Genomic DNA, 13,268 nt, shown 5'->3' with positions numbered 1-13,268 from the left:
AAAAGCGCGTGCTTGACCAGGGGTTGGGGGGGGGGGGGGAGAGTGCTTGGGTTCCCAGGTGAGGATTCCTGATCCGGGGCTGCACCTCTCAGCTTCAGGACGTCATGTGGGATTCTTGTTCGGCTGCCCAGCCGAATCTTAAGTTCACGTAGAACACAAATGGCCGGGCCTGAAGTACTTTGCTGGCCTGGCCAGAATTTTGAGCGGCGTGAAATGACCTTGAGGGGCCACGTGCCGCCAGACTCCTGCTGCTTTTGCCCCCACAGGGCGCAGCCTAATCTAGTCCTCGGTTCAAAAAATGAAATCCGAGGCGGCCGTCAGCAGCGGCCCGGAGACCGACGAATGTCTTGCAGCGTCCACAGCGGTGGACGCGGCCTCGCTTCGCTGGGGACTGGCCACGCGGTAGCGCTCCGGACGTCCGTGGACTCCCATTTCCGCGAGCTCCTGCCGGCGCCACGCGGCCAGGGGCTCATGGTCATGGTAGTCCGTGGCCGTCAGCTATGGCTTCCGCCGGAAGGCGCCTCTCTGCCTCTCCCTCTCTATGGTGCTTGCCGCGGTGACGGGCGGCTGTGACGCGTGCTCCTCCCCGCCCCCGCGAAGGGAGGGCCGGCCAGATTAGCGTCCGGGGAAGACGCCGCCTTCCCGCCCTCGGCCCCTGTGCAAGAGAGACCGCGGCGCTCCTCGGCTGCTCTGGCCCCTCGCCGCCGCCAGCAGGATGTCGGGCAAGGACAGGATCGAGATCTTCCCCTCGCGGATGTGAGTGGCCGCTCTCCTCCTCGAACAGCCGCACCGGGGCTGGGCGGGGGTTGCCGCAGCTTGGCTCGAGGGGATGTGCTGCCCCGACCACGCCACGGACCCAAATCCTGCGCAGCCACGGGCTGGCCTGCTCCTGACCTTCTTGGAAGAGCGCATAAGACAAGGAAGGAGGCTTATGGGGAGCTTCAGGGCTTGTTGGAAGTTGCACTCGTTGGTATATCCAAATGTTATAGATAACGAGATCGGTTTACCGCTAGTGAGAGATTTCATAATATGGGGATATATTTCCCGTTGTTATCTGGTTCTCGTAGGTGCCAGGGCTTGTGACTGCATGAAGGTGCTGCCTTAAATGAAATATGTGACTCCTGTAGGGATTCATGGGGTGGGGGTAGATGAAGGTCTTGTTGGGAAGGTATCCTGTGGCCATGTTGCAGATCTTTTGACTGGGCTCAGAATTACACATGTAACCATTTTTAGAGAAAATGAGGAAGTGTAAAACAAGTAATTTCCAGGCCCAAACAGCAAATGCTTTGTCATGTAGTCAGATGTCTTTGACAATTATGGAGCAGGGTTATCATCCTTTCGCAACATGAGCTGCTTACAAAGGGTCTTAGCATAGGTGCTGAAGAATTATTATTTAACACATTTGCATTAGAGATAAGGTTGCTGAAACGTTCCTCCCTGTGCAAAAAACGGAGATTGTAGTAATAATTCTCAAATAAAACTGAAAACGAGCAGTAAGTAGTTGTGTTTGGCTTTTAAACATATCAAGTTGATGGCTCCAGCGAAGACCCATGTAATCTGAAAAAGACTGAGATGTGCCATAGCTCACTGTTTTCAGAGGGCTTAGACATGCCTAGATATATAGGATTGATCACAACCACACCAAATCCTTCAATGCCCTGGATGTCTTTCCTTGGTTGGGTAGAAGGTCATCTCTGAGAATGGTGAACACATTTAGCAGGATGCTTGCCTACACAAAGGAAGTCTTGCTGAATGAATTTCCATCCATTGATAATATGGTGTATGTGACCCGGGAAAGGTTTAAGAGTCCTAGGGATCTTGAACATGAAGGTGACCTTGCAATGTTTCTAAGTTCAGTTCCAGTGACTAATGCCTATGTAGTAGTCTCCTCAGTGTTTCATGACTGGGACTTTGACTTTCCATTCGTTTTGTATACTCTATTTATCCAAATAAATTGTAAAAACAGGCAACATGACTAGGAAATGACATTTTCCCTCTTTCTCTCTTCCTTCTTAAGAAATTTAATATTGAGTCTTCATTTTAAAATTATTGCAACGAATAATTATTGCAATATGCATTCAAGATAACTTTAAAAAATATGAAGCTATGTTTCCTTCATTCCTTGTCTTGTTCTCAAGTGGATTGTGGAGGCACATCTATAGTTATGTTTGCTGAATCTGGTCTGACATTCTTGATACTAAACACAACCTTGTTTATTGCAGACACACAGTTTTGCAGAATCTTGTTCCAGCTAGTAAATGAATTAGGTTTCGATATGTAAGCAGTGGTACAAGCCAGTTGGTACAGGAAAGTAAAAGCTGCCTGAATTTTGAAAGTTTGACTTGTGTCCTTAAGATGCTTTGTTATGTTGTAACTCTTTCAGGAGTTGTCATGACATTTGCTTGCCCAGTATGTTTAAATAATGCCTTTAGTTAATAATGATTTTCCTTTGAGATCAGGGCTTTCACCAGGATCTTTGGTTATCTGTAACAAATGTCAATTGGCAAAAAGGTCCAAGGGAGCAACCTTGAGCGGGTCTTCTAGGAAGTCCCACATTATTCTCTGGGGTTTCTCCCATGATAGCATTTTTAGGAATTAAGTATAAGCCAAATTTACAATTATATTTGAAGAGCAGATTGTCTGTAGAGTCTGAACATATGTTAAGGCAACTGTTGTGACTTCCCTGAGATGATTGGAAGAGATGAGGATATAGAATCTGCTGCATTGTATAACCATTTGCAAGTAGCCATTAAGTGGTAAACACCTTTTCCCACTGCAGAGTTTTGTTTATGTGTCTTACCTATATACTCAAGTTATTTGAGCCAAGGACCACTGTTGAATTTCTCTTGCTTTCCCATTTTAAAATCATTTTGTCTCTTTGATTGATAGCATAATGATGTGATAGGATCAATTATTCCTTTGTGAATTTGGCAGGGCTCAGACCATCATGAAGGCCCGTTTGAAAGGAGCCCAGACAGGCAGAAACCTCTTGAAGAAAAAGTCTGATGCTCTTACTATGCGATTCCGGCAGATCCTAAAGAAAATTATTGAGGTAAGTGAATGATCTTTTGTTATGTTTCTATTAATAAGGAAATGTTAGTTTTATTTAAAAAGGCAATTTGTGACTAGCATTATACAGTAAGTTTTGGTTTACTTTTCTTCGTTATTGGTTGTAGCCTCCATGTTGGTATCTTGTTGCAATTGCAGACAAAAATGTTGATGGGTGAGGTGATGAGAGAAGCTGCTTTCTCACTGGCAGAGGCAAAGTTCACAGCTGGAGATTTCAGGTAAGGCTTATAATTGTAGTTTGGGGCATTTCTGTTTTACAAAGAAGGGAGAATAACTAGAAGTACTGACCTTTCAAATCTCTTCTGTTTGTGGAGAAGAGATTGGGAGAGGATAATTTTATAAGATGATAAAGCATTTGAATAGGGGTTGCAAAAATGAGTAGGGAGAAGGGGGGGGGGGGAACTTTCAAATCTATCATCTAACCGAAGAAGCAAGTTCTCAAGGTATCCTTGTTTTCTTATAACTTGAGCAGACTGGACATATTAGGAGGCTTTGGATTCACATAGCTTGGCACGGTCATTGCTTGGATGAAAACACATGAGCAAAAGTATCCCTTTTCAGGGTAGAAAAATCGTGACAACAATTGGGCAGATCTCAAAAATGTACATTTCAATCAATCCCTTTTGGCTGTATTACAGCTTGTAACGAAGTTTATTCAAAAGCTGTAGCAGTGCACTGTATTCTTTAAGGCAGGGATAGTCAAACTGCGGCCCTCCAGATGTCCATGTACCACAGTTCCCATGAGCCCCTGCCAGAAAATGCTGGCAGGGGCTCATGAGAATTGTAGTGCATGGACGTCTGGAGGGCCGCAGTTTGACTACCCCTGCTTTAAGGTGTAACTATCAGAACTATTACATTTATGTATACAAAGGTAGCATAACATCCTTAAATATTGTACAGTGCTGTACAGCTCAGTTCCACATTCTAAAAAAGCAGTTCTTCCAGCTGTTGTACTTTGTAGTTAGCACTACCAACTGAAGATACAAAAGCATTCCCTCGAATTACAGATTTTGTCTTTGCTCTGTTAATTGAGGCATTAGCTGACATGTTTTCCCACTGAAGACTGTTCATCTAGGAAAGCTTGGATTTAGTGTCACCTGTGTTGGATGATGACAAAAAATTGTTCTCTGATTAGAAGACTTTCCATCTAATGGGAAGGGTTGACCGGAAAACTACTGTTTGGGGCAAAGTTTCTGTGTTCTGTAATGAAAATTTGGGCTGAGATAATGTCCAGTGCATCATTTACTCAGATTCTAACCTTTTAACAGATATATTGAGAGATTTTATGTAGACAGTTAATTTTCTATTTGTGTATATCTGTTTTATTTGGTTTCTGAAAGAGCTATGGGCTTTTGTAAAGACTGACTATATTTTGTAGGATATTAAAAAGTGCAACAACTTAGTTGGCTTATCCTAATTAATCTCTACAGCTCTCATGTGTTGGGATTGGAAGTTCCCACGCATCCAAGAATTATATATGTAAGTTTCTTGAAGTAACCATCTCTCTTGCTTAGTTAACTGCAAGTTACTAGTTGTTTTCTCAAGGCTAGCTTTGACATGACATGTACTTGAAAAACACCCAGTCAGCAAGTATTGGTTGTGCCTTTAAATTTATAGTTCAACTATTGATTATTACAGAAGGGATGTGTCATATTTAATGATTAACAATACATCATTTTGTTTCTGCAGTACTACAGTGATTCAGAATGTGAACAAAGCTCAAGTCAAGATCAGAGCCAAGAAAGACAATGTTGCAGGTGATGAAATTGTAGACCTATTTCTCTCCCAAGACAACCAGGATGTGCAGTGTGTTTTTGAAAAAAAAAGGATGTTTCTTCAATAACTGGTTGACAAATCGTATCGAGGGTACTTGTTAATGGTTCAGCATCTTCTTGGAAAAGATTGACAAGTGAAGTACCCCAAGGATCTGTCCTGGGGCCTGTTATTCAACATACTTATAAATGATTTGGATGAGGGATTAGAGGGGATACTTTTTAAATTAGCAGATGATACTAAACTGGGAGGGGTAGCAAACACAACTGAAGACAGCAACAGAATACAGGATGATCTTGATAGGCTCGAGAAATGGGCTAAACTGAATAAAATGAAGTTCAATTGGGATAAATGTAAACTTCTTAATTTAGGTAGGAAAAACTAAACACACCAGTATAAGATGGGGGAGACTTGTCTTGGCAGTAGCGTGTGTGAAAAGGATCTAGGAGTCTTAGTAGACCATACACTGAACATGAGTCAGCAGTGTGACTCAGTGGCTAAAAAGGCAAATAGGATTTTGGGCTGTATCCAACGGAGTATCGTGTCCAGATCACGGGAGGTGATGGTACCACTTTACTCTGCTCTGGTTTGGCCTCACTTGGAGTACTGTGTTCAGTTTTGGGCACCCCAATTCAAGAAGGATGTTGACAAACTGGAGCGTGTCCAGAGGGGGGCAACAAAGAAGGTGAAGGTTGGGGGAGCTTGGTCTGTTTAGCCTAGAGAGGAGACGACTGAGAGGGGATCTGATAACCATCATCAAGTATTTAAAAGGGTGCCATACGGAGGGTGGAGCAGAATTGTTCTCTCTTGCCCCAGAGGGACAGACCAGAATGAATGGGATGAAATTAATTCAAAAGAAATTCCATCTAAATATCCGGAAGAAGTTCCTGACAGAGCGGTTTCTCAGTGGAACAGGCTTCCTCGGGAGGTGGTGGGTTCTCCATCTTTGGAAAATTTTAAACAGAGGCTAGATAGCCATCTGATGGAGAGGCTGATTCTGTGAAGGCAAAGGGGTGGGAGGTTACAGCAGATGAGCGATTGGGATGTGAGTGTCCTGCATAGTGCAGGAGGTTGGACTAGATGACCCATGAGGTCCCTTCCAACTATTATTCTATGATTCTTTTGCAAATGGCTCAGGATAATCTCATAGTATCATAGAATTATAGAATAATAGAGTTGGAAGGTACCTCATGGGTCATCTAGTCCAACCCCCTTATAGAAATGCTTTTTGAATATGATGAATAACTGGCTGCTGTCTAAAAACTTTTGAGACTAACAGTATGCCATTCCAGTGTGAGTGGAAATCAGTGGGCTTAGCAAGTTGTAACTTTCTTAAGGTGGCAACATAAGTATGATTGTTTTGCTCCAAATCAGTGATCATTCAGGTCTGCTTCTGCAGTGTGGCAGAACACATTCTTGTTATGAATGGAAGAAAACTAGACACAGATTAGAACAATGGTGACTTGTCATGCTCCTGATATTCTCAAAATTGCACTACATATAGATTGTGTGGTGTGTATATGTGAAGCAAATTTCCATTAATACCATTATAGAATTTTGGTTTTTGAAACAGGGTATTGAAAATTACCCAGGCCCACCATAGTTCCAGCTAGGACTTGACTGTTAGTGATTAGGGGGGTCTGAAACTGCAGCCCTTGTTGTGGCATTTATCCATATAGCGACTTGAGCAATCCTTCACAGGTTCCTGCCTTCAAATTGCTATTACCCCTGGTCAAAAAAGTAAATGCTTAAACTCCTAAAGGAGCCATTTTCAGGAGTCATGAGAGAGAACTGTTTTGATGCTGCAAAATATTTTTGTATAAAGTATTGTCTGGCTTTTACAGGTGTGACCCTGCCAGTTTTTGAGCACTACCAAGAAGGAGGAGACAGTAAGTAAGAAATTATGGCCCCTCATATTCTAAGAATCTCGCGTATGTGGTTTGTAAAGTAATATTGAATTGAGAGTCTTGGAAGCTATATATTTTTCCATTGTAGCTCCATGAAATGACAATAAACTGTTGATTGGGCTTTTTATAGCTTTTTTGTAAATATTAATCAGTTCCATTCCAGTGGGTTGCTTTCAGCTGCTGGAGCAAAGTGCAACAGATGAAAGCTGGCAGGAGATGTTTGAGATTTTGACACCAGCTGTGAGCACCTGAGACTTTCAGATGCCATCCAGAGATTTTGAAATGAATAAAATGCTTGCTGTTTACTTCAGTGGGTAGCACTCTTTGTCACGACTTGGATTTTCCTTATTTCATGATCTTCTGTAGGGTCAGAGCCACAGTGCAAGAAAACATAGTTCTGCAAACTTGAGGGACACTCCAGGTTTGCATAAAAAATTGAAAACAATTAAATGTATTGGGCAGGTTAATCACCTCCAAATAAAATAGCATTGTCTGTACAAGTGCAGAGAATGCACCCTACTTCCTTCTCCTCGATCAGGCAGTGACAAGGAGGACAACAACCAGGAGGAGGGAAAGGAACCTTGAGTGGGCCTTGTGGGTAGAGGCTGGGAGCTGTACTGGGCTTGCTGGCAGCCATCATGGGGTGGGGGGGGGGAACCATTGGCAGTGGAGGCTAGAAACCACACCAGGCCCCGTGGCAGAAATGGAGGAGAAATATGCGTTAGAAGGAAAAGGGATCCCCCGTGGGTATTGTGGGAAAATGAAATGACCCTGCAATTCATTGCAGGTCCTCAGCTATTTAGAAAAAGCTGAAACGAGGGGCTTAGCATCTCTCTTCTGCTTAGAACCATCCTCCTCTATGTAATGTCTTCTGGTGGACTAAGTCTTGTGGTATTTTTTATGAGACCACTATTTTTGCTGAATCACTTCAGGTTATGAGCTGACTGGTTTAGCCAGAGGTGGGGAACAACTGGCAAAACTGAAACGAAACTATGCCAAAGCCGTAGAGCTCCTTGTAGAACTGGCCTCACTGCAGGTAGGTAGCAACACAAGACCATCCTGAGGATCTTTGGTATTGATTCATTTTAGGGCATCCACACAACTAAGGAACCATACCACAATATAAGCTTTTAAAAAACCTGGTAATTCCTAATGAGGTCCTTTAGCATCTGTTCTCTGACTTCCATGGTGGAAGAAAGGCAGGATATAAACATGGTAGTAAAAGCTGCAGCTAAAGTGCACTATCAGGACATGTATGCTGTTTTTCAGCCTGCTCCCTGAGTGCTATCTGGGGGTTTGTGGAAACTACACTGGCCTGGAGTACGCATAGTTATGTTATGGGGAAAATTGACTGGCACTGCTGCAGCCTTGGCTTCCAAAACAGGCAGTATCTTATAAGTAAAGCCTCCTACCTAGTATTACCAGGCCCACGCAGCAATCTAATTACATTCATCTGTAGAGTTATACCTAGGAGGTGGTACAACACTAAGCCAGTTTGGTGTAGTGGTTAGGAGTGCGGACTTCTAATTGGCATGCCGGGTTCCATTCTGCACCCCCCCACATGCAGCTAGCTGGGTGATTTTGGGCTCGCCACAGCACTGATAAAGGTATTCTGACCTCTCTCAGCCTCACCCACCTCACAGGGTGTCTATTGTGGGGAGAGGAAAGGGAAGCCGCTTTGAGCCTCCTTCAGGCAAAGTGGCATATAAGAACCAACTCTTCTTCTAAGCTCAGTTTTGCATTCATATAGACATGCTGCATGATAATTTTCCTACTCCCTTAGCCATTGTGTCAGTCTAGGAAAGATTGTAGCTTAATTGTGCAAGGCACCACTGGGAGTAGATAGTGGGAATTTGGTGGGATAATTTCTGTCCTGGTCCAGTGCCTTCCATACAAGTCTGGTGCAGATAAGGTTGTGCCAATAATTTTGAAAACTGGAGTTCTAGTTAATATTCTTTTTTGGGAAACTTGCATGTGAAATACCATCTAAATTACCCCCCCCCCCATCACTCCAGTTTGGCTATCTTTTGGGTAATGAAATCCCCAAATATTTATTCCCAGCATGCTTTAGTCTGAATTGAAATCCTGAGACCCAATTTGTCATTTTGTACTGCATTCCATAGACTTCATTCGTTACACTGGATGAAGCCATCAAGATAACGAACAGGCGCGTGAATGCTATTGAACATGGTAAGTGAATGGGGATGGTGCTTAAAAGCTCTTCTAGCATGAATTGGCAACATTAGGTAGGCGGAGGCAGTATGGGCAGCAACAGGATCGCTGTAGAAACAGGCCTCCCTTTAGTTGGACTCAGGGAGTGATTGTGGTCTCCAGTGTTCATTTTAAAACAATCACAGTGATGAAGGGGGCATATTGGGATCCCATTTCACAAGAAGATCTTGGAAAAAGATTAGGAATCCAAAAGGAACTCATGTTAGGAATGAGTAACACCACTTTTCCAACCACTCTAGAATATTGTGCAGTCCCCTTCTCACATCTTTCCCTGTAATCATGAGGAGGAAACCTGCTTTTGGGCAGGGCATCTGAAGTTTTGATAACTAGGCAGAGTGCCTCAAGGACTTTATTTTGACAATTCTGGTTCAGTGCTTTCTTTTTGTAGACAGTATAACTAAAGACCCCCAGACCCAAGCAATATTCTGTGGCAGCACATCCTTTGGGTTTCTGTGAAATTTTGGCCCATTTTCATGAACAAAATATGATTTGGAATTGACTCACCTTGGGAGAGTTGCATATTACAGTTGACTGGTTGGATGCAGCTCATGTTATCCTCCCAGATTACCTGAGGATATTTTTTGGCTTGTGGTGTCACATATTGGCCAGTGATATGGCCATGTAGTGTAACCATCAAGTGTCACAGGGTTAACTACAGCATGAAATAACAGGCACTCTTATTCTAAGATCCTTATGCTACTGCCATTAGCTGGTATCCTACAGCTTCTTTTTAAGCTACACCAAGGTTTCAGTGGTGTAATATCACTGAGGTTATGCTTGGGGCTGGAAGGGTTTAAGAAGCTGTTTGAGTTCTGCTCCATCCAGGGCATGCCCCTGAGACTACCCAGTTCTAGGCCAGTCTAGTAGTTACACTGGTGGGTGCCAGCACAATACTGCTTGGGCTTGTTGCTGATATTCCTTCAGGATATACTGATGTAGGGCTTTTTTGCTATACTAAGCCAGGGGATTTTGATTCCTTACAGCAAAAAGTTTTATTCTAGTGAGATAAAACCATATCTGTGTAAACATAGTTGCAGCCAGAGTGCTAAAGGTATTAGGGTTCTACAAACATTTTGTGCTTTTAAATCAGTACTATAGTTTTTGCATTTTTTGCTCACCAGGACAATGTTTTGCATGACTATACTGCTTATATGTATATAAATTTGTTTGCTACTAATTTATTTTCATAGTGATTATTCCCAGAATTGAACGTACACTTTCTTATATAATCACTGAGTTGGATGAGAGAGAGCGGGAGGAATTCTACAGGTGAGTGACTTAACAGTCTTTTCATTTGAAAAGTCTGAACCTGTATTTGTGTAGAGTTTCACCAAATAATCTCATGTGTTAACAATTGTAATTCCTTCAAGAACTCTGTTATAATCAGAGAGCAATTTGATTCCAGGGAGTGCTGATGAACCATACTATTACTTTTAAAGAGCATAATAGCTGCATTTTTTTCTTTCAAGTGGTTCCTCTGAAGCATCCACAGATGCAGATTATGTGAAGAAGAATTGGTGTGAACAGGAAAAGAAAGTTCCGGTCCAGTGCACCTATAAGGCCAAGAATGAACTTTGAAAGGGTCCTCTCTGTCAGCTTCCTAGCTGCTATCTAGGCCGCTGAGAAGCACTGAGAGCGAGGGGGGGGAGAGGGAGTGCCTCCTGGGGGCCTGGGAAGCAGACTCGGGGCCGGTGCAAGGCCTGGGGCGTGCTTTGCAGGCCTTTGGGAAGAGAGGCCCTGGATGTGCTTTCCAGGCTGAGAGGCCCCAGGTGTGCTTTCCAGGCCTTTGGGATGCGTCTCCCCTCCCCCGCGGCCGGTCCTCTTACCTGGGGCCCTGCCAGGCACGTCTGTGAGGCAAGAGGTGAGGGCTTGGTGAGGGAGAGCGGGAGCTGTAGGGGCAGGGCCAACCAGGGTGCAGCTGGCTGCACCCTGATTGGCCCTATTCTAACTCTGACAGGGAGGGCGGGATCTGCATGGGCAGGGCCAATCAAGCTGGCTGCACCCTGATCAGCCCTTGAGAGGCCGGACCATCCGTCCCCCAAGGCACTTTCACAATTATTAAGAGGCATCAAATGGATAAGATAACAGGAATTATTAAAGATTTCTGGCTGTACATTTTAGTTCACACTGCGGTTTCTTTACATCATCCTGTACTAATGAGACTGCCTGTATGAAGACTCAGTGGTGAAGTAGCTGGCTGGCATATTAGCCACTGCAAAGCCTTGAAACAGCCAAGCCTCATCACTACTCTTACCAAGTGGCTAGTTGATTTTGGACTGGTTATTGGCAAAGTCTGGCATATGTAGAAGAGCTCTGGTTTGTCATGGGCATTAAAATTACAGTGGTTTGGAACTTTACTGGACAAACCTGTGAGTCCTTATTAGGGAGACACCAGCTTCCTGTGTATCTCTGCTGTACAATAAATAGACAACCAGCTCAGAGGATTTGGCTTAAGGATTTAAAGTTAGCGTTAGGCCTGCTTTTGCACAAAAGCACTGGAATGAAAAATGCAGAATCACTGTTTCAGCCACTTGTAATGGTAGGAAGGAAAAGGAGCATTGCTTGGTAAATATGTTAGAGCTGCTTGCATCTATTATGTCCAAATTTGAAATTAATTTTAATGCAGAAGTAAAAGTTGGCATGAAACATAGTTTCATACTGGACAAAAAGACTAAAAAGTAAATGCCAGTGAAAGTGTCCCTTGTTTTTCAGCCCCAGGTGACTAAGGTCATGGTATACCTGTTGACTCAGGAATTTAAAGTTGAGTGTGGGAAAGGAATTATTTTTATTGTGGTTCACTATGGTTTGATAAAGTCATCAGTTAGACTAATTTGACTGACAGAATGATGATCTGATTCTTCAAGAGCAGCACATCTTAAAAAAAACAGCAATCGAGGCAAAAAGACAACACCATTTACATTTGGGGATCGTCTGGTGCTGCCATGAAGGTATAAATGCTTGTGTGTCCATTTGAAGAAAAAACAAACAAACAGATGAATGGGGGAGGACACATTTCCTGAGAAAATGTTCATTAAAAACACCCATCCATTCTCCTGTTTTGGCTCAGCACTTGGTTCTTCAGGGTACAGACTACTATTGTTTAACAACATATCAATGGAGAGACAGGAAGGACAATAATGGACACTTACAGATTATAGCTTCATTGCTTATACATCACAAGTAAAACAGATTGATACTCGGTTTTGAAAAGTTTCAATTCTTTATGCTATTATTTAAACTCGCACTTTCCTAAGGATTTTTTAAAAATATTTTAAAAAAATCTTTGGCATATTCTGCATAAAAGCAAGCCAGCAGTGAATGTTTATAGGTACCGGAATTATCAATCATCTCAATTATTTATTCTAAGGTTAAAAAAGATCCAGGAGAAGAAAAAAATAATAAAAGAGAGGAACGAAAAAGAACAAGAATTACGAAGAGCTGCTGGAGAGCACGAACCTGCCAATTTGCTTGCAGAAGACAAGGATGAAGATCTTCTTTTTGAATAGAAGTGTACATCTGTGATGAAGCAAGAAGACAGAACAGTGATTCACTGAGATACAGTTCTGGACCTGCAGTGGTGCTTCATTTATGATGTGGTTCTTCATTTGGTGTATTAGTCTGTGATCTAGACTCTCTGGATTTAATCTAAGGGTTCTTCTGGTATGGGAAACAACTAATGTCTGATCATTGAGCACATGCATGAAGCAGAGTCATTTCTAATTCAGTTCATCCATCTCCATTTCATTTCTTTGGCCACAGAAGAACTGGAGCCTTTGCTTCGGCAGTGCTATCAGCTATTCTTAGACTCCGCTCACTCCTTTTTCCAAACTGCCAAATTGTTGTGGGTGTAAGTGCTTGTGTACCTGCTTTGTGTTCACAGTTGAAATCGGGTATTGCAGCATTACAACCTTATTAAATGATGAAATAATTATAGCTGCATCTTTTGTTTCAGTTTCTCTTTCTTGTAAGGAAGGTTCTACTTCTGTTTCATGTTGAAGAAGAAAAAGAGTTGGTTCTTATATGCCGCTTTTTCTCCCTGAAGGAGGCTCAAAGTGTCTTACAGTCGCCTCCCCTTTCCTTTCCCCACAACAGACACCCTGTGAGGTGGGTGAGCCTCCCTGATATTACTGCTCAGTCAGAACAGCTTTATCAGTGCTGTGGTGAGCCCAAGGTCACCCAGCTGGCTGCATGTGGGGGAGCAAGGAATCAAACCCGGTGTACCAGACTAGAAGTCCACGCTCCTAACCACTACACCAAACTGGCTCTCACACCAAACTGTATTTGGCT

The 13,268-nt window shown here is 43.1% G+C and overlaps 1 protein-coding gene across 1 annotated transcript; it reads left to right on the top strand.

The window, feature by feature from the left end:
* The first annotated feature begins 518 nt into the window (after positions 1–518).
* ATP6V1D (ATPase H+ transporting V1 subunit D) lies at positions 519–12,920 on the top strand. The gene is made up of 9 exons (XM_077322504.1): positions 519–756; positions 2,935–3,052; positions 3,208–3,287; positions 4,759–4,826; positions 6,687–6,731; positions 7,682–7,785; positions 8,873–8,939; positions 10,172–10,250; positions 12,349–12,920. The coding sequence occupies exons 1-9, from the start codon at positions 716–718 to the stop codon at positions 12,485–12,487; spliced, it is 741 nt and encodes a 246-aa protein (XP_077178619.1). The 5' UTR covers positions 519–715; the 3' UTR covers positions 12,488–12,920.
* The last annotated feature ends 348 nt before the right edge of the window (positions 12,921–13,268 follow it).

Source organism: Paroedura picta, chromosome 2 (assembly GCF_049243985.1).
Source record: "Paroedura picta isolate Pp20150507F chromosome 2, Ppicta_v3.0, whole genome shotgun sequence".
Classification (NCBI taxonomy): domain Eukaryota; kingdom Metazoa; phylum Chordata; class Lepidosauria; order Squamata; family Gekkonidae; genus Paroedura; species Paroedura picta.
Note: the sequence above shows the minus strand (reverse complement) of the source record. Positions and strands in the feature narration are given on the sequence as shown.